Genomic DNA, 20,272 nt, shown 5'->3' on the forward strand with positions numbered 1-20,272 from the left:
GCTACACAAAAGAATTTCTCTGAAATCACTTCCTTTTTGTCAGTATTTACAATTTCTACTGTGAAGATGTAATCTAAGGAAAGCTTTTAATGTCTTCCGCACGTAGCATTTGAGTTGAATTATATTCCATATCCTTTTTGGTAGTTTAGCAAATGACTACTGGACTAGACTAAGAAATAACATTTTAAACGTTCTTTACTTCTCCTGTCCAGACAGGTGTTGTGATACTGTTGTCACAAGTTTTGCAAAATATTTGGTATTGCCCTAAATAATAATAAAAGGGTAAACTTCAGTGAGAGGATCGTTTGCAAAATCTTCCGTTGCTTCTGTGAAGTGCCCCATGTGAAGAGGGAGCCTTAATGTTTGCCTTGCCCTATAGCAAGGTCAAGTCCTTTTTGTAGGAGGTTAACTGTACGCTATGTCAAATTCGCCAGATATTGTTTTGTGACCCATCTCTACACCCTGGCTTTGAATGAATTGCCTTGTTCTAGTTCATGCTGTCCCTCATACAGTATGAGAAGGGTTTGTTCATTTGCTGGGCTTACTGTTTCCTTCTCATGCTTTCCTTCAGAAGTGCGTGCTCTTCTGAGGGAAGGTCTGCTGTGAGAGTGGACATAAAAGGAACCCAGTAAGGCCTGGTATTTAAATATATAATTGAAGAAATGTTTATTGAATTTTTTTATATATGAGACACAGAATTCTTGTCTACCCCAGGATTCAAACATTTATCTTGTATTATATATTTTGAATAAATCTTCGAATTGATTTATGAGCCTGTATTGTGATAGTCTTTCTTACAAGTCTTTTTTCTTGTCCTGTGGGGCAGCTGTTAGTCCCAAAGGAGAGTGTGAAATACTTACGGGTATGTAGACCATCCACTTCCTACTTTGTTGACTGCTACACCAGTTAGAGTGCCCACATGTGTTGACTACATCTCATTATCTAACATGAAAATAGATATGAACCTGTTTTCACATTTCAAGACATTTTCAAAAAGTTTATAAGTGTGTGGGTATATGGAGACCAATGATGGGGAGGAAGGAAACTATATAGGCTGGGTCTAGAGCCCCAAAGAAAAAAGGGCCAGGACCTCAGGATCTTCTCATTTGTCCCCACATCAGTTGTCCTCCTGTCAGTTTTACATGAAGACACATGTAAAAGGAACATGCAAGAGGAATTAACTTCCCTGGTGGCTGCAGTATATTAGGCAAGCTAGTTTAAGAACCACTGCCCTAGCTTTCTTCACTTTCCCCCATACAACTCTCTCCATCTTTTTTGTGAGGGGAAAGTAGATGACCTTGATACACTGTTAGAGCTAATATTGAATTCTTCTTGACACCTGGCTGTTCAATTTGCTTTGTATAGAGCTCATTGAGGATATGTATACACAGATACATTCACACACAGTCTCTCTCTTAAATACTAGTTTCCATTTTGGTGATGAAAATTTGAATTCCCAGTTTAGTTAGTTTGCTTTTAGTTGCTGTAGTTCTAAATAAACTCAAAGGATTGATAAGAGAGAAACATAGACTTCTTAGTATTTTAGTTATACTTGTTAAACGCCAGCCTCATGAAGAAAGGACTAAAACTTGAGTCTCTGCCCTGCAGGTTCTTTGGTTAAGTAAGAGTCATATTTTCCTGAGCTGTTCTAAGCCCAAGACTGAAGCCTGTTTGACAACTTGGGTTAATAAAAACAGGTCAGATTTTATATTGTCTGTTAGCCCCAATGAATTTCTAGTGGAAATTATTTATCTCTGTAAATAACAGGAAATTTTTTTTTTGCATTGATACTATGTGGCTATAAAAAATTGGGATTGACTGGTTGTTTTTTCTTGGTCACTCCAGAATTCATTTCCAGATTTAGTAATCATAGTGGCAAATGCTGTTCATAATACCTGAGATTGTTTATGTGGTCTTTTTATAAACGCAGTCTGAAACTTTATATATCACTGAAAAATATGTAACAACTTGGAAATGCTACAGGAAACTATAGTGAATGGAGTACAGGATTACAGATGATCTGGTTCTGGTTTGGAGTCAGAATTATTGTGACTTACAGACACCTTGTCTAGGGTTCCAAGGCTGTTAGGAGCTCCCTGTTAGAATAGTCTCAATTCAGTTTGGCTAGAATCTGACCACCTATGTAGACTCTGAATAGTTAGCAGCTGTTTTGATTGAAATTTGAATCACAGTTTAATAAATCAACATGGCTATGTCATTACTAGATTTCTGATATTTTTAAAAATGACAATTGGATTTTAAAACTGAATTTTAGGTTGGGCATGGTGGCTTATACCTATAATCCCAGCACTTTGGGAAGCTGAGACTGGTAGATCGCTTGAGCCCAGGAGTTCGAGAGCAGCCTGGGCAACATGGTGAAACCCTGTCTCTACTAAAAACACACATACTTAGCTGGGCGTAGTGGCATGCCCCTATAGTCCCAGCTACCCAGGAGACCGAGGTGGAAGGATCATCTGAGCCTGGGAGGTTGAGGCTGCAGTGAACCATGATCGTGTCACTGCACTCCAGCCCAGGCAACAAGAGTGAGAGACCCTGTCTCTAAAACAAAAAACAAACAAAAAATAGCTGAATTTTAGGCATCTGTAAAAAGTAACTATCTGTCCAACTGAGCATTACTTAGGGGAATACACAGAGGATAAGAGGAGGTTTTTCTGGTTCTATGGAAGCTGTTAATTTATTCTTTGCCCATTTGTTGAATGCCTCCTATGTGCCAGGCATAGTATTAAGCCCTGTGCCTGTGTTATCCTGTCCTCAAGAAGTTACAGTTAGGTAAGGTGAAGCAGAAACATGTAAACAATTAAGTGCAAAAGCGTGTAAAGATATACAGGAGAGAGATCAATTCTGTCGTTTTGGTATTGACACATGTAATTCTATAGTCTCCAGTCCTTTGGGTTAATTTCACTAAACGTTAAAATGTAGTGGTGATATATATTGATTCTTATGAGGAATAAATGGCCTACTTTATAATATGTGTTTTAAGAATTTGAACCATCAATTAATATTGAATGCCTATTATATCTTAGAACAGAAAAACGCCAGCATTTGACTTTGAGATTTAGCAAAGGTTCAACCATTTCTTGAAGGATAAAAGTTTCTTATGAATTGAGGGTCTGGCCTTGTTGCATATACTCATTGTAAAATGATGTTTGCCTGGGCATGGACAGGGTGGAGGCAGTGGAAGTATGTGAAATGTCATGAAGAGAAAGTAAAATCTGACTCAGGGACACTGAAGCACAGACTCTACTGAGTGAGCAGTGCGATCAGACGATCTGGTGGAGCTGGGTAGAACATTGTCAAGATGAAGAAATAACATCATTAGTTAAATTAAACAAAACAAAGATTAAAACATTACTTTGGGGATTGTATCTATGGAAAAGAGAGAGAGTGTGTGGCATAGTAAACAGACACCATACGGGATAACAATGTTTATTAGAGAATGTGGTGCTTCTGGCAACTTTTCTGGGTTGTTAGCCAAGGGAACTCACAAATGGGAAGTGCCTTAAGACCCTGCTTTGAGATACAAGTAATAGCTCAGTCTGGAAGAGTGGCTTCCTGCTGGAGCTAAAGAGAGGAGTATGTTGCCTGGCAGCCTCCATACCACAGGTTGGGGTACCAGGAGAAGAAAAACTACATGTCACTGGGGAATTACTTAAAACTGCCTAAGAGCTTCCACTTTTTAAGCCTGAACTCTAATCCTTGTTTCATAGATCCTTTTCTAGTTCCATGAATACTCCTCCTTTTCCTAGATTCTTAACCTCTTAATCTCTAAAATTAACCTCTTTCTCCTTATGCTTCTTCCTGGTAGCTTCTAAGTGTGTCAGACCACTCCCACTCTCAGGAAATCTTTTCAAAGTTATAAGCACACTATTACACTACCTCAACTTGTTCACGTGTAAAGTTCACAAATACTTTTTTTTTTTTTCGAGATGGAGTTTTGCCCTGTCGCCTAGGCTTGAGTGCAGTGGCACGATCTCAGTTCACTGCAACCTCCGCCTCCCGGGTTCAAGCAATTCTCCTACCTCAGTCTCCCGAGTAGCTGGGATTACAGGCACCGGCCACCATGCCTGGCTAATTTTGTATTTTTAGTACAGACAGGGTTTCACCATGTTGGCCAGGCTAGTCTTGAACTCCTGACTGCAGCTGATCCACCCTCCTCGGCCTCCCAAAGTGCTAGGATTACAGGCATGAGCCATCGTGCCTGGCCATGACTAATTTTTTTGTATTTTTTGTAGAGATGGGGTTTTGCCATGTTGCCCAAGCTGGTCTCAAACTCCTGGGATCAAGTGATACGCCCGCCTTGGCTTCCCGGAATGTTGGACAGGTGTGAGCCAATGCGCCCGGCCTGTCACTCTTATTTTCTTCAATCCTTTTTTTTTTTTCTGAGACAGAGTCTCTACTCTGTCGCCCAGGCTGGAATGTGTTGGCATAGTCTTGGCTCACTGCAACCTCTGCCTCCCAGGTTCAAGCTATTCCCATGCCTCAGCCTCCACAGTAGCTGGGATTACAGGTGTGCACCACCACGCCCAGCTAATTTTTGTATTTTTAGTAGAGATGAGGTTTCACCATGTTGGCCAGGCTGGTCTTGAACTCCTGACCTCAGGTGATCTGCCTGCCTCGGCCTCCCAAAGTGCTGAGATTACAGGTGTGAGCCACCACGCCCAGCCAGCTTGCTTTTCTTAAAGAATCTTTAGTCTGTTAACAACTGTGTAAAATCATCCATATAACCTCTTATATAACCATATAAGCTACTCATATTTAAAAATATTTATTTTTATACATTTGTATTTATATACTCTGGTTTATATATTGTCTAATTCTGTCTTTTTTTTTTTTTTTTTTGAGACGGAGTTTCGCTCTTGTTGCCCAGGCTGGAGTGCAATGGCACCATCTTGGCTCACCGCAACCTCCGCCTCCCAGCTTGAAGCAGTTCTCCTGCCTCAGCCTCCCGTGTAGATGGGATTACAGGCATGTGCCACCACGCCCAGCTAATTTTGTAGTTTTAGTAGAGACGGGGTTTCTCCATGTTGGTCAGGCTGTTCTCGAACCCCTAACCTCAGGTGATCCACCTGCCTCAGCCTCCCAAAGTGCTGGGATTACAGGCGTGAGCCCCTGGGCCCTGCCAATTCTATCTTTTTTTTCATACAACTTTGTATTTGTGTGTTGTTTATCTTTTTATCCCTAGAGTTTGAACACCTTGAAATATCTTTTAAAACTTTCTAATGTATAATACAAGATAAGTATTCAGTAAATTGTTGTTAATGATTTATAAAAGTTCAGTAATAAAATTAAGTATTAGGGTAGATTAAATGGCCTCCAGTCTTTTTCCATTGACCTTTTCTCATTGATGATAATAATAGCCGGCATTTTTTTAGCATTACTGTGTTAGGTACCATAAGAAATAATTCGTAGGTTTTCTGTTGCTTTTAACTCCCACAGCAGCTTTGTGAAATGATGCTTTATCTCCATTTTACAGATGAGGAAATTGAGGTTTGGAGAGAATAAATGATTTGCTCAGGGCCTCCTTACCAAATTTTTCTGATTCTGAAGTTCATATTCCTAACTGCTTCAGTCTAAGAAAGTTGTTATTTGTTGTTTTTTTTTTGAGATGGAGTCTCGCCCTGTCGCCATGCTGGAGTTCAGTAGCGCCATCTCAGCTCACACCAACCTCCACCTCCTGTGTTCAGGCAATTCTCCTGCCTCAGCCTCCCAAGTAGCTGGGATTACAGGTGCACACCACCACGCCCAGTTAATTTTTTTGTATTTTTAGTAGAGACGGGGTTTCACCATGCTGGCCAGGCTGGTTTCGAACTCCTGATCTCAAGTGATCCACCCATCTCGGCCTCCCAAAGTGCTAGAATTACAGGCGTGAGCCTCTGCGCCCAGCCTGTTATTTGTTTTTAAAAGTTTTGTTTGTTTTTAAAGAATGCCACATTGAAGGAGTGCTGATAATTCAGTTAGTCTCAGTCCATACCACAGAGATAACTGGCTTGTGGCAGCCAAGTGTGCATAGTGATGTTGCTTTTTAGAAGGAAAAAAAACAAAAACAAAACCTCAATCCAGGAAGAAATGCCTAAAAGAGCCACTTGATTTACTTCCTGTCTTTATACATGTCCTCTGAAGTATCAGTTGAAGAACCTGTCTACCTCTAGGAATGTATTTTACTTTGACACAAAATTAGATTCTATAACCCTGATTCACTTGTGTCAGTTGTCCCAGATTTCAGATGACAGTGCCAGACTTTTCCACTCGTGTGTTCTCAGCTCTGGAACTACTAAACAAGTTTGTTCATTAAGTAATGCCAGGAATTGGTTAGCTTCCTGGAAACAGAATTTGTCAACCTGATAAACCAGCTCTTATAATAGCATTATCTTATACAGAATTAGAAATGATTTCTTCAGTCATACTTGTGGATCTGACTTGAAAAGTGGTGTGTGTATGTGTGTGCCTGTATGTGTATTCACATCCATCTTTGTTCAATATCTGAGTTGAAAGAACTGAAAATTCTCAATACTTAGGGTGGTTAATGTTGTTACTGATAACTCTGTGCATTCCGCTTTTAGGAGTATTGTTGGATGCTCCTCAGAAAACACTTAAACCTAGTCATAATCCTCCTTATATTGATCCCAATTTATTATTACAGTTGGCCCAATTTTATATATATTTAATAATATCTAAGCCATTTAATATATAAACCTATACATATTATATATAAGCCAATCTTCCTAGCTTAGATGTTATGCTCTAGTTTTTAAAGTTTGGTTGTGAGGATAAAAATCAAAACAAAAAACCAAGTTCCCTTTTTGTTTTTGGGACAGGGTCTCACTGTCGCCCAGGCTGAAGTACAGTGGCATGATCATGGCTCACTGCAGCCTCAACCTCCTGGGCTCAAGTGATCCTTCCACCTAAGCCTCTCAAGTAGCTGAGCCTACAGCGTGCACCACCATGCCCAGCTAATTTTTTGTATTTTTTGTAGAATGTAGTTTTGCCATGTTGCCCAGTCTGGTCTCGAACTCCTGGGCTCAAGCAATCCACCTGCCTCAGCCTCCCAAAGTGCTGGGATTACAGGCATGAGCCACCCTGTTCAGCCAGGTTCCCTTCTTTAAAGAAGCTATAGGGAAATTGTAGAAGGTATAAAATAATTGATGGGATATATATGTGTTAATTTGACAGATGTCTTTTTGTAGATACCCACTTTCTCCTCATTCATTATCCCCTTTACTGCATGCTTTCTATATTACAGCTATGTCACTCTCATACATACTTTTGTATATGTTTTGAAGTGGAATCATATGGGAAGTTATGCTCCTGGTGGTTTTCCTGCAAGTTTTAAATCTAATTTTACTTTCCTGAACAAGCAAAAACCTCTTTATAGGCAACTTTGTCCTTTTCTGTACCTCGTCAGAGGGCATATAGGGCACCAGAGCAGATTTCGTCTAGGAAGAGGCAAATAAGGTGAGGGGCCAGGCACGGTGGCTTATGCCTGTAATCCCAGCATTTTGGGAGGCTAAGGAGGGAGGATCGCTTGAGCTCAGGTGTTTGAAATCAGCCTGGGCAGCATGGTGAAACCCTCGCTCAATAAAAAATACAAAAATTAGCAGGGCATGGTGGTGTGCATCTGTAGTCCCAGCTACTCTGGAGGCTGAGGTGGAGGATTGTTTGAGCCTGGGGGTGGAGGAGGCTGCAGTGAGCTGTGATTGCACCACTGCACTCTAGCCTGGGCAACAGAGTGAAACCCTGTTTCAATCAGTCAGTCAATCAGTTAATCAGTAGTGGGAGAAGAGACTTGAGCAGTTTTACTTCCTACATTTCATGCTGTTTCTTTCCACAGGGTATTAGAATATTTCCAAGGGACAGTGATAAAGGGCAGAAGATAGGCACTCTCTTTGGGTGGAATCTTTTGTATTTGCTTCTTTTAAGGTGTGCCCCAAGTCCCCAGATGGCTCAGTTGTCACCAAAGCAAGTGTAACAACTCATCCCTCATGTTCCCTTCACGATCAACAGATTTATTCATTTTCAATCTCCAAATGCTATTTGAATGGGCAAAGATCTCTTAAAGGACCTGGGAAAAATTTGTACAACATGGAATTGGACTGGTTTGTGTTCTGGGTTTTGGCCAGTTGTTTTCAATGTATGAGAACTCTAGTACTCCATGCTATTTCAAGAAAAGGGGATTAAAAGTAATGCCAGTAAGGTGGAGACAATGCATTGCTTGGTCAGCTTAGGGAGGAAAAACAATAGAACTACCCTTTGACTTCCCTATGGGAAGTAGAAGGCCTATAAACTTGTAAAGAGTTGTGGGGGTTGCTGGTGGTGGTGGCATTCAAATGCTAGGCTTGTAAAACAACTTCTGTTCAAAGCAGTTACCTGAGGCCCTTATTTGGTACCTTTTAAAGTGTGCTCTCCTCCTTATGATGCTTTAAGAATAACTCTGGGACTGACACTGTGCCATAATCCCCTCTCTATGGATTCATCTTTTCATTCAGTACCATATTACATTGTACTGTGTTCTTCACTTCAATTTTTCATCTACTTTTCCTGGTTAAGTTTCTCTGGCACTGGACCAACTGCCCTGTTTGAGCGTGTCGCTTCCCTGCAATGAATTGGTAAATATTGCTGCAGGAAATCTGATTGGAGGGCTATTAAGAAACCATTAAAGGCCAGGCATGGTGGCCCACACCTGTATGTAATCTTAGCACTTTGGGAGGCTGAGGCAGGAGGATCACTGGAGTCCAGGAGTTGGAGACCAGCCTGGGCAACATGGGGAGACCCCGTCTCTACAAAAAATAAAAAAATCATCCAGGCATGGTGGTGCATGCCTGTGTTCCCAGCTACTCAGGAGGCTGATGTGGGAAGGTCACTTGAGCCCCAGAGTTGGAGGCTGCAGTGAGCTATGATCACGCCACTGCACTCCAGCCTGAGTGACAGAGCAAGACCTTGTCTTGAAGAAAAAAAAGAATCCATTAAAATTCAAATTGCCATAGTCTGACCTTTTGGGCTGCATCTGATTATAGTTACAGGGTCTGTCATTTTACCTGGGCAGAACTCCCTGAGTATTAGTTATACAGTTTGTGAAAGAGCTTTGCTGGTCTGTATTTAAGTATCTTAGTCCATGTGCTCTCTTTCATTGCAGACGAACAGGAGGCATTGAACTCAATCATGAACGATCTGGTGGCCCTCCAGATGAACCGACGTCACCGGATGCCTGGATATGAGACCATGAAGAACAAAGACACAGGTCACTCAAATAGGCAGGTGTGTGTGACCCTGGCAGAGCTAAGTGAGATTTGTTGGGGAGGGGTTTTCAAATGGGAAATATACGAAAAGCCGAGGAGACTATATTACCAGGGTTGAATGCTTTTGACCCCTTCCTTTCACAGTCTGTTAAATGGGAAGTAATACATACCAACCAGGTATGGTTAAATGGTAAGTGATATTGGGAGGCCGAGGCAGGCGGATCACCTGAAGTCAGTAGTTTGAGACCAGCCTGGCCAACATGGTGAAACCCCGTCTCTACTAAAAAACACAAAATTAGCCAGGTGTGGTGGTCCCTGCCTGTAGTCCCAGCTACTCAGGAAGCTGAGACAGGAGAATCGCTTGAACCTGGAAGGCAAAGGCTGCAGTGAGCCGAGATAGCGCCACTGCACTCCAGCCTGGGCAAGACAGAGTGAAACTCTGTTTCAAAAAAAAAAAAAAGTTATATATGCCATGCAGTTATGGATCTATGATTTGGAGTCTTAAAGCCTTGTGTAAGCATTTCATCTGTTATGGGGACAGTATTCATATTCGTTTTTCCCCTTTACTGATATTTGGCAAATATTTAATTCAGATTCATGATCCCTAAGTCAGAAGGTTTTTAGCTACCTTACAGTATATAGTCAGGAAAAACTAATTAATTTGGTATTAGCTTATGTAAAATATAATTAAGAAGGTAAATTTATTAATTAAAATGTCACCTAGTATATTATAAAGGCAATAATGAGTGATTTTGTTATTACTGTTTACAGTTATTTTACCTTATTAACCTTATTAACCTTATTGATAGTGCCTGTTTTATTGAGAGTTGTATGCTTCTTTAGGAAAACATTGCCTATTTTCCTTAACATTTAAACTTGTGTGTTATTGACAATCTTCTTCTCACCTGTAGTGCCACTTACCTGTTTCCTGGGTACTTTGTTCTGCAGAGAGGAGTGAATGATGGGGAGCTTTCCTACCTAGTGGGTATCCAGTGCTGCGTCAGCTAGCTATATTGGGCATGTTTGATGAAAATTTGTGTATGACATTCTCCCTTTTGGTTCTGTTTGTTATCAGCTAACCTCCTTTCTTCTCATTTGCACCTTGTTTACCGATTCTTCAGAATTGGTTCCTAGAGATAGTATAAGGCCCTAAAACTTTTCCTGTCTGTGGTCTGCTAGATAGAGCCTTCCAGAGTATTTCCTGCCTTTAGGAATCCTAGGGACCCCAAGGGAAGAGGAGTCCTTTTATTTCATGTTAAAACAGAAGGATTAGTTTAAAAAGCTGCTTTTGTTGTTGTTACCTTATAGTACTGGAGGTATAAACAGATAAGGGCCCATTCTTACACTATTTTCATATGTTATTCAGTCTGACTGTGTGAGTTCTCCCTTGCTATAACTCATTTGTATTCAAAGCCACTTTTGGAAGGAGCATTTTACCAGAAGTGAGTCCCCTCCCCCTTGCTTGAGCCTAATGACCTCACTTTCCTTCCTGTCTTCCTATGTAGTGTGTGCTTGCTAACATTGCTCCAGTTAGCTGATCTTTCTCCAGACTGGACTATTAGCATGAATATCAGTTAGTGGGTGAAAAGGGGAAGCTTTCTTGAATTGGAAGGCCCAAAAGGACGAGGCTGGGAAAAGGAGGGGTGGAATGGTCACTGATAGTTCCTTGAAGGAGGATTCCTTTTTAGGACTCCTTCTGCTTAGAGCCTAAAAGCCATGATGAGGGAAGTCTTGATCTTTTGCTGTGCCTGCTGCTGCGCTGGTAGAGTGAAGTCAGTGGTTATGAAGGCAGAAGCCTAAAAAGGATTGACTGTTAGGAAGTAATCTTAACAAGAGGTACTAGATCTTTGGATCCATGATTTACTTCAATGTTGTCAAACTTATGTTGCACGAAGGATACAAATTATTAACCTCAGTTTTTTTGTTTTTAAAGAAAAAACACAACAGCAGCAGCTCAGCCCTTCTGAACAGCCCCACAGTAACAACAAGCTCATGTGCAGGGGCCAGTGAGAAAAAGAAATTTTTGGTAAGGATCCAGATTACCTGTTAAAGCCAAAATGTACTTTTAAATCTGCTACTCATGCTGCAACAGCAGAATTCACTTCCCAGAGAAGTTGTTTTAGTGGATTTGTAAAAAGCATTGGTTACCCGTGACCTGTGTTCAGTGCTTCTAGTCACCATTTCTCACAACAGTATTATTCATAAACAGCCTCTATCAGTGCTGTCCAATAAACCTTCTGTGATGACAGAAATGTTGTATATCTCTGCTGTCCAATGTGGTATTGTAGCCACTAGCTACATGTGGCTGTTGAGCAACTAAGGAACTAAATTTTAAATTTTATATCATTTTAATTAATTTAGACAGCCACATGTGGCTAGTGGCTATTGTATTGGACAGCATGACTTTATGCACTATGTAAGGGACTGTTGATTTATTGGGAAAGAAATTATGTATATGCTTGGAGATGTGTAGATATTCATTGGTATGTTCATTCCTTACGTCATGAGTTTCTGTACATTGTGATAAGCTAATAATGGGAATCCTACCTAAGATTTCTGTTTTAGGAAGAATGTGAAGATGTGGAACTAGAACAGCTGTTTAGAAATTGAAGCTCAAAGTTTTATGTTAATATGGGCAAAAGGGGAAATAAAATGCTAAGATAGCTTTTCCTCTTAATGAAGTCAAGGTTATAGAATGGCCTGTCCTGGAAAGTGTAGCAGATGTTTTGCTTCTGACCAAGAGGGATATTCTTCAGTAAAATTCTGAAAGCAGAAAAAGACAAAGTCTCAGCAAATGCATTTCTAGGAAAGATGGGGTAAGAGGCAGTGCGGGGAAGATGTTGGGGAGAGGTATTTATAGCCTAGTATAATGAAAGGAGCCTGGTGATATTAATAATCATTTAACATCGGATTTTATAATTCACAGAGTTACACATTTATTATTATTATTGTAGTTTTTGTTAGCCTAGGCCTGAGATAGAATGAAACAGTTTTCTTCATTACCAGTTCTTCTGCCAGAAAGTCCATGCTTAGGAAGAGAGAGGAATAAAAGATCAAAACCTAATTTAAATGGTGAAGAGTTGCCAAATTTGGTTAAGAAATGTCTAATTGGATTACAGATTCAAATTACAGAGTCCCAGTTGAAAGAAGCTAAGCATTTTGGCTAGCTGGAAAGGTTGTTTATTCAAGGGTGGAATGGGGCTGGCAGAGGCAAACAGCCTTTCACTATGAGAATGGCAGTGCTGGCTACAAGGCAGAGTCGAGACTGGCACAGCTTCATGGAGCTCAAGCTTGGCCCAGCAAGGAAAGCCAGAGGAGCTGTGGGTTCATTAACAGGATTGTTTGGGTGCTGAGGCCTGGAAGAACTGAAAAATCTAATTTAATATCTCTGCTTGGCAAGACTTGAGACATCCTTTTCCCTAAGTAAACAAGCTTGGTAAGTAATTGAAAAAGAGAATGGATTTGAGAACAAATAGGCAGCTATGGAAGTACATGGGCAGTGAGCTATTAACTATTTTCTAGGAGGTAGATTCTGTATTCTCTGTATTCTAGGAGTACAGAGAATACTGTACACTAGGAGCATTCTCTGTATTCTCCCTTTTGTATATTGGGTCTCTGGAAGCCTACAGCATGGTTAGAGCTGACTGAATATTCTTAGATGTGTGGCACATCCTACGTGTGGCTGGGTCCTATGGATAGTTTTGCAGGCCATGATGTGCAGTGTCCCTTTAGCAGTCATTAACTCGCAGTGAGTTATCAATGGGTGTTAGTTCTCTGTGGGTCTGACAACTTAGTATAGTGAAAAGAGTGCTGGCCTGTGGCTGAACATGCTGGAGAAGAGCTTGCCTGGCCACAGGGACACAGCCACGCAGATCCAGCATGTGTCTCCCATGTGCCAAGTGGAGCCCCCAGCCAAGAAGGCAGCCACACTAGCAGAGGGTGACGAGGACAATGACATTGACCTGTTTGTCAGCGACAATGAGGAGGAAGACAAGGAGGCAGCCCGGCTGTGGGAGAAGTGGCTGAGGTGGTATGTGGAGAAGAAGGCCAAGAAGACTGCATTGGTGGTCAAGTCCTCCATCCCGCTGGACATCAAGCCTTGGGACAATGAGACCAATATAGCCCAATTGGAGGCCTGTATGCGCTTCATCCAGCTGGACGGGCTGGTCTAGGGGGGCCTCCAAGCTGGTGCCCATGGGCTACGGTATCCGGAAGCTGCAGATTCAGTGTGTGGTGGGGGACGACAAGGTGGGGACAAACTTTCTGGAAGAGGAGATTACCAAGTTTGAGAGCGTATGTAGAGTGTCGATGTTGTAGCTTTCAACAAGGTCTGAAGCCTTAGAGTGTGTGTGTGTGCGTGCGCACGTGTGCAAGTGTGTGAGGCCCTGCCACGATTAAAAACTGAGACCAACCAAAAAAAAAAAAAAAAAAAAGAGTGCTGGCCTAGGAGTCATAGAGTTGTTACTCATCTATTAATGTAGGATTTTATAATTTATAGAGTGCTTTCAACAACAGTTAACATCAATGCTATAAGCATGTGTATAAGGTTTACACAGCTTTTACACAAAGGTATTGAGTAGAGGCAGGAAGTAAATCCAAGCCTTGTGATTCCTAGTCACGGTAATTTTACCATGTATAAGTCATATAACCTTTCTGAAGTGAGTTTCCATCTGAAATATAGACTTAATACTCACTGTGTCTACCTCTTAAGATTGTTGTAAGATCATAGACAGAATGTGAAATATTTTGTACATTGTAAAACAGATGTACAAATGTAAAGTTGCAGTGGTTATGTCACTTCTTATGTTCTGGCACTGCAGGTGTGAGCTTTGGGGAAAGCTTCTAACTACAACTGTCCATAGTGTTGTGGAACTGAAAGGATGAAGGTTTTTCTCTCTTTATGAGATTATCATTACTGTTTATCTGATGATCTTTGCAAATTTCTGAAGCTAGCCTAATTTCTGAAAATCCCAGTGGAGGAAGAAATGGAATCCTTATTTCCATGGATTCCTGTTTCCCTTGAATCTTATCAAAATGGTAGGTAGATACTTGAACAGAGTCTGGGCTCTGGATCTAACCCTCCAGATGTTCATGAGTGGGTGCTTCAGAACAGAAAAGCTGCTTTCTTCATGATAGGCACAAGCAGGGCAGGGCCTTGGCTATCATTTCTAGAGGAAGAGAATTCCAGGATCTGTTCCCCCAGCAGGGTCAGTGATTGAGCAGACTGTCTTTTGCTTTCAGTGTGAAAGACCTGGCTCTTCAGGACCTCCCTTCTCTTTCAAGGGTTGTTGATAAGATGGGCTGGCCAGTTTGAAAATAAGATATAAAACAACACACAAGCCTGGCATTATATTTTGTAAGAAGATTGCTTTATAATCGTCTCTTCCACTGATCTCCTACAACTTTCCAGAGTCATGCTTAAAAATAAAATTTAAATTTTTGTTGTATTTTTTTTTCCTTTCATTCACTTACTCTCTTTGGCAAAATAAGGACTGCAATTCCAGAAATGTGGGGAGGCATCAAAGGTATGTAGCAAATGCAGGGAGAGAAATCAGTACAGAATCAGAGCGAGGATAAGAAGAATGATGGGTAACTGAGGCCTTTTTCAGGTCAAGTTAGTTCATAAACCTTTGGTTAATAAATCCTGATTTTTCTGGATTCTTGAAAGCTTTTTGGGCTACATGTTCAGCTGTTGAGTCCAGACTTTGAGAAGGTCATTTCTGCTTTAGTGTTATTGTCAGTTATTCCTGTTGCTCCTGCTGAGTCCCTGAATCTGTAGCTCAACCCGACAGCCCGCACTGTCTCTCTCCTGAGCGTGGCTGTCACTACTGCTCTCACCGGATTGCCTGTGGTGGGGAGGGGACATGAAGCTGCTTAGACCTGAATTTCTGTACTAGAACTTTTTTCTCAGTAGCTGACACCTCCATTCAGTTTAACATGTGCCTATGGTCAAGCTTCTCAGACACACAAAAGAAATGTATGTCGGTCAGGAGTGGTGGCTCATGCCTGTAACCCCAACACTTTGGGAGGCCGAGGCAGGCGGATCACCTGGCCTGGCCAACGTGGTGAAACCCTGTCTGTACAAAAATACAAAAATTAGCTGGGCATGATGATAGGTGCTTGTAATCCCAGCTACTTGGGAGGCTGAGGTGGGAGAATCGCTTGTACTTGGGAGGCGAAGGTTGTAGTGAGCCGAGATCACTGCACTCCAGCCTGGGCGACAGAGCAAGACTCCATCTCAGAAAAAAAAGAAAAAAGAAAGGTATGTCATATTCCCTGTACCCCAGGAATCATGCAGTCTTACTGGGAAATGAGGACTACATGAAAAAAAGAAAGTATGATATGACTATGCCTCGCTGTGTGGTACAGAGAGTAAGTGCTATAGAAGGCCAGGAAAATGAAAGATGAGCTCGGGCCAGAGGAGCTATGGAGTCATTTCAGGTGGAAGGGCACTTGAACTAGGCTGTGAAGGAAGTATAAACAGTTAGGTAGAACGGAGGAAGGGTGGCACTCCAGGTCAGGAAACAGAATGATTAAAGGCCTAGGGGAAGAAGCAAACATGGCATGTATCAGGAAACAAGGTGAGCTTTGATCTGGCTTTAAAGGGGGGTCCCTGTGGGGAACAAACAGTGTGAGATGATCAGGTAAACTGAATGAGCCTAAATCCCAGAGGGCTTTGAGTGATAGCAGAGAATTTAGACTTTATTCCATAGATAATGGGTATCACTGATTACCTTATGAACAAAGAAGGAACATGGTGAAAAAGGTGATTGAGATGGTTGGAACTGTAGAGGAACGCAGAGTGGGTTGGAAATGGGGAGCTGAAATGTATCCTCACTCTGATTCTGTACTGATTTCTCTCCCTGCATTTGCTACATACCTTTGATGCCTCCCCACATTTCTGGAATTGCAGTCCTTATTTTGCCAAAGAGAGTAAGTGAATGAAAGGAAAAAAAAAATACAACAAAAATTTAAATTTTATTTTTAAGCATGACTCTGGAAAGTTGTAGGAGATCAGTGGAAGAGATAATTATAAAGCAACCTTCTTACAAAATATAATGCCAGGCTTGTGTGTTGCTTTATATCTTATTTTCAGCTTTATACATTTATAAATGTATAAAGATATAATGCTTTATATCTTATTGACTCTGGGATCAAGGGGAAAGGGTCTCACCGAAGGTGATGTCAGGGAGAATGGGAAGCAGAGTCTTATACCGGAGGCCTTTGAGAGAAGAATTGAAATTTGCTCCCTGGCTGTGAGGAGGAAAAGGAAGGAAAGAATCAAGCATTACTCAGAGATGTAACTGTGTAGCTGGGAGCACAGCAGTACCAATGTTAGAAATAGTGACACTGAGCCAGGCATGGTGACATGCGCCTGTAGTCCAAGCTGCTTGGGAGGCTGAGGCAGGAGGATCACTTGAGCCCAGGAGCTCAAATCTGTAGCGCACAATGATTGTGCCTGTGAATAGCTACTGCACTCCAGCCTGGGCAACATAGCGAGACCCCATCTCTGAAAAGAAAGTAATAGTTGAGAAGGGAGACTAGTTTAGGAGAGTAGTTGATATAGACACATATGGCTAGATTGAGTTTGAGATTACAGTGGGAAAAAACCTCAAGAGTGTGTGAGGTATGTGTATGTGTGTACGTTGATTTTTGCAGGTCCATAATCTGTTATCTGCAGTTCTGAGATCCAAACAGTACTACAAACTAAAGGGGTATTTTTAGTTTTTAGTTTCTATTTATTATTTTTTAATTTGTAGCAGACTCATTTGGCAACCAGACCTGTCCTGAATAGACACAGGGCAATTTATGGTCGTTCTTTATTCTACTTATTGTGAATATTCATACTTTTCATTGCAAAAATTAGGATAGCTTGGATAAAAAGCATGTACTCTGTTAACAAATAGACTCCAAATCTCAGTGATTTAACACAGTATTCCCAGTACAAGGAGGGGGAGAACAGTGTTGCCCAGAGTTACTTAGGAACCTGGATTGAGGGAGACTCCTCTGTCCTAGGACATGTGCATGCCAGGGAAGAGAGTATAGAACTTGATTCTGTTCCTAGCTCTTGGTCAGAACTAGGGACAAACCCCCCAAACTAACTTTTAAGAGGTCCAGGAAATACTTGAGCATTCTGCCTCTACCACAGTAGTACTGTCTCAGACACCCCCCACTCCACTCCCTGGGGAGGCATCACATGATTTATAGAACATCTACCATACTACCCCTCTAAATCCAAAACATGCATTCTGAAACACTTTTGGCCCCACGAATTTTGGCTAAAGGATAATAGACCTGTATTACCATTTACCAACCACTTGTATATCAGGTACTGTTCTAATCACTTTACCCAATTATATGATTTAATTCTTTTGATAATTCCATAAATTGGATACTATCATTCTCACTTTACAGATGAGGAAACTAAGTTATAGGTTAAGTATGAGGCTGCAGTGCCATTACTTTTTTTTTTTTTCCCTGAGATGGAGTCTTGTTCTGTCACCCAGGCTGGAGTGCAGTGGCGTGATCTCGGCTCGCTGCAACCTCCACTTCCTGGGTTCAAGCAATTCTCCTGCCTCAGCCTCCCGAATAGCTGGGATTACAGGTGCCTGCCACCACACCCGGCTAATTTTTGTATGTTTAGTAGAGACGGGGTTTCACCATGTTGGCCAGGCTGGTCTCGAACTCCTGACCTCGTGATCTGCCCTCCTTGACCTCCCAAAGTGCTGGGATTACAAGGCCACCATGCCCAGCCTAGTGCAGTTAGGTTTAATGGCAAAAACTGCAATTACTTTTGCACCAACCTAAGTTCAAGGTTACACAGCTAGGAAGTTGTAGAGCCAAGATTTGAAGCAGGCAGTTGGACTCCAGTGCTACATTCTTAACAACTACATATTGGCCTCAGATACGTGGCAAGCAGATGAGCCTTGCTTCAGTGATTGGGGCTACATATAGAGATTGAGGAATCATCTATTTAGAGGCCCACTGAGAAGTTGTATGCAGAGCAGGAGAAAGCCAGAAGTCAGAAGTCGCAAGGTTGAGGAATGGTCATGTGTTTGGGGAGGGGTGGGAGAGGGCATGAACAAGAGGAACCAGCAAAGAAGCAGAAGTGGTCAGAGTGGTAGCAGGTTCCCTGTGCTGGGATAGAGTCACAGAAGTTGGAAATAGAGTTGGCCACCCACCAGTGTGAAATGCCTCAGAGAGGACAAGAAGAATGGCTGGCCGGAAGGCATTGAATCAAATTATCTTTATCTGAACTTCCCTTATCTATGGCTTATTATGGTCAACCTGACGGGTGAAATTCAGATTTAGGGACTCAGAAGATTTGGGCATATCATGTGGTTCATGGAAGCTTGTAAGGCTGTCATGGCATCAAAGAAGCATCTTTGTTTACACTGCTTTTTAGTCACAGGCTTGGTTAGTCTTAAGTAGCAGTGATTTGTGGTTTGGAACAAAAGTTTAATTCCCTTTCTGAATAAATTCATGTAGAGCAGTGCTTAGGTTATGGCTCGTTATGAAATAAATTTAGTTCCTTCAGTTCCATAAAGGCACTGAGGAGATTCCTTCATTAGTATATCTAAATATAATGTTGTCCCAGGGCTGGGGCAGTGGCTCACACCTGTAGTCCAAGCACTTTGGGAGGCCAAGGCGGGTGGATCACTTGAGGTCAAGAGTTCAAGACCAATCTGGCCAGGGGTGAAACCTCGTCTCTACTAAAAATACAAAAATTATTCAGGCATGGTGGTGCATGCCTGTAATCCCAGCTACTTGGGAGGCTGAGGCAGGAGAATCACTTGAACCCAGGAGACAGAGGCTGCAGTGAGCCGAGATCGCGCCACTGCACTCCAGCCTGGGCAACAGAGTGAGACTCTGTCTCAAAAAATAAAAAATAAAATAAAATGTTGTCCCAGTTTAAGAATGAAAGCTGTTATGTGTGTGTGTGTTTTTAACCTCGTTTTTTGTTTTGTTTTGTTTTGTTTTGTTTCAATTTATTTTTGAGACAGAATCCTTGCTCTATCACCCAGGCTGGAGTCCAGTGGCGTGATCATGGCTCACTGCAACCTCAAGCCCCCCGGGCTCAAGCAATCCTCTTGCCTCAGCTTCCCAAGTAGCTAAGACTACAGGCGTGTGCCACCACAACCAGCTAATTTTTGTATTTTTTGTAGAGATGGCGTTTTGCTATGTCGCCCAGTCTGATCTCAAACTCCTGGGCTCAAGCAATCCTCAAACCTCGGCTTCCCAAAGTGTTGGGGTTAGAAGCGTGAGCTACCACACCTGGCCCAAAACTTCTAAAAATGAAAAAAAAAAAAAATTAGACAAAAAACAAAAACAAAAACCTGAGGAAATATGTGAGTAAACTATGGACTTTAGTTGATATATCAATATTGATTAATTAATTGTAACAAAAAGAAATATACCATACTAATGTAAGATATTAATAATAGGGGAAACTGGCTGGGTGTGGTGGCTCATGCCTGTAATCCCAGCACTTTGGGAGGCTGAGGTGGACAGATTGTTTGAGCCCAGGAGTTTGAGACTAGCTGGGCAGCATGGCAAGACCCCATCTCTACAAAAAGTTACAGATTAGCCCAGTGTGGCGACATGTGCCTGTTTGTAGTCCCAGCTACATGGGAGGCTGAGGTAGGAGAATCAATCACCTGTGCCCGGGAAGTCAAGGCTGCAGTGAGCCGTGATCGTACCACTGCACTCCAGCTTGGGTGGCAGGAGTAAGACCCTGTCTCAATAATAACAATAATAATAATAGGGGAAACTGTACAAAGGGGAGAAGGATATATCAGAACTCTGCTCTGTACGCTCAGTTTTTCTGTAAATGTAAAACTTCTAAAAATAAAATTTATTAATTAAAATAATAGAGCTACAGCAAGGTATGCTGGGCTGTAGGCAGGAACAGATAAAAGGATGTGTAACCCACCCACAGGGGCAGACAGGACTACAAACTTCATAGAGCACTTGGGATACTCCAGATCCAGTTGAGGAAATAGTGTGGGAAGCTGGAG

The 20,272-nt window shown here is 41.8% G+C and overlaps 1 protein-coding gene and 1 pseudogene across 7 annotated transcripts in view; both read left to right on the forward strand.

Annotated features, from left to right (window-relative positions):
- MAP3K3 (mitogen-activated protein kinase kinase kinase 3) overlaps window positions 1-20,272 on the forward strand; it is a 74,359-nt gene that overhangs the window by 1,089 nt on the left and 52,998 nt on the right. For 5 of the 7 annotated variants that reach the window (XM_003315675.6, XM_016932726.4, XM_016932723.4 and 2 more), the window contains exons 2-3: window positions 9,152-9,273; window positions 11,188-11,280. In XM_003315675.6, the coding sequence (XP_003315723.4) occupies window positions 9,152-9,273; window positions 11,188-11,280 (215 nt within the window). The remainder of the gene's footprint in view (window positions 1-9,151; window positions 9,274-11,187; window positions 11,281-20,272) is intronic. The other 2 variants (XM_016932724.4, XM_016932725.4) reach the window with 1 other exon arrangement.
- On the forward strand, window positions 12,488-13,667 carry LOC107969018 (elongation factor 1-delta-like; annotated as a pseudogene).

The sequence above is a fragment of the Pan troglodytes genome, chromosome 19, assembly GCF_028858775.2.
Source record: "Pan troglodytes isolate AG18354 chromosome 19, NHGRI_mPanTro3-v2.0_pri, whole genome shotgun sequence".
Classification (NCBI taxonomy): domain Eukaryota; kingdom Metazoa; phylum Chordata; class Mammalia; order Primates; family Hominidae; genus Pan; species Pan troglodytes.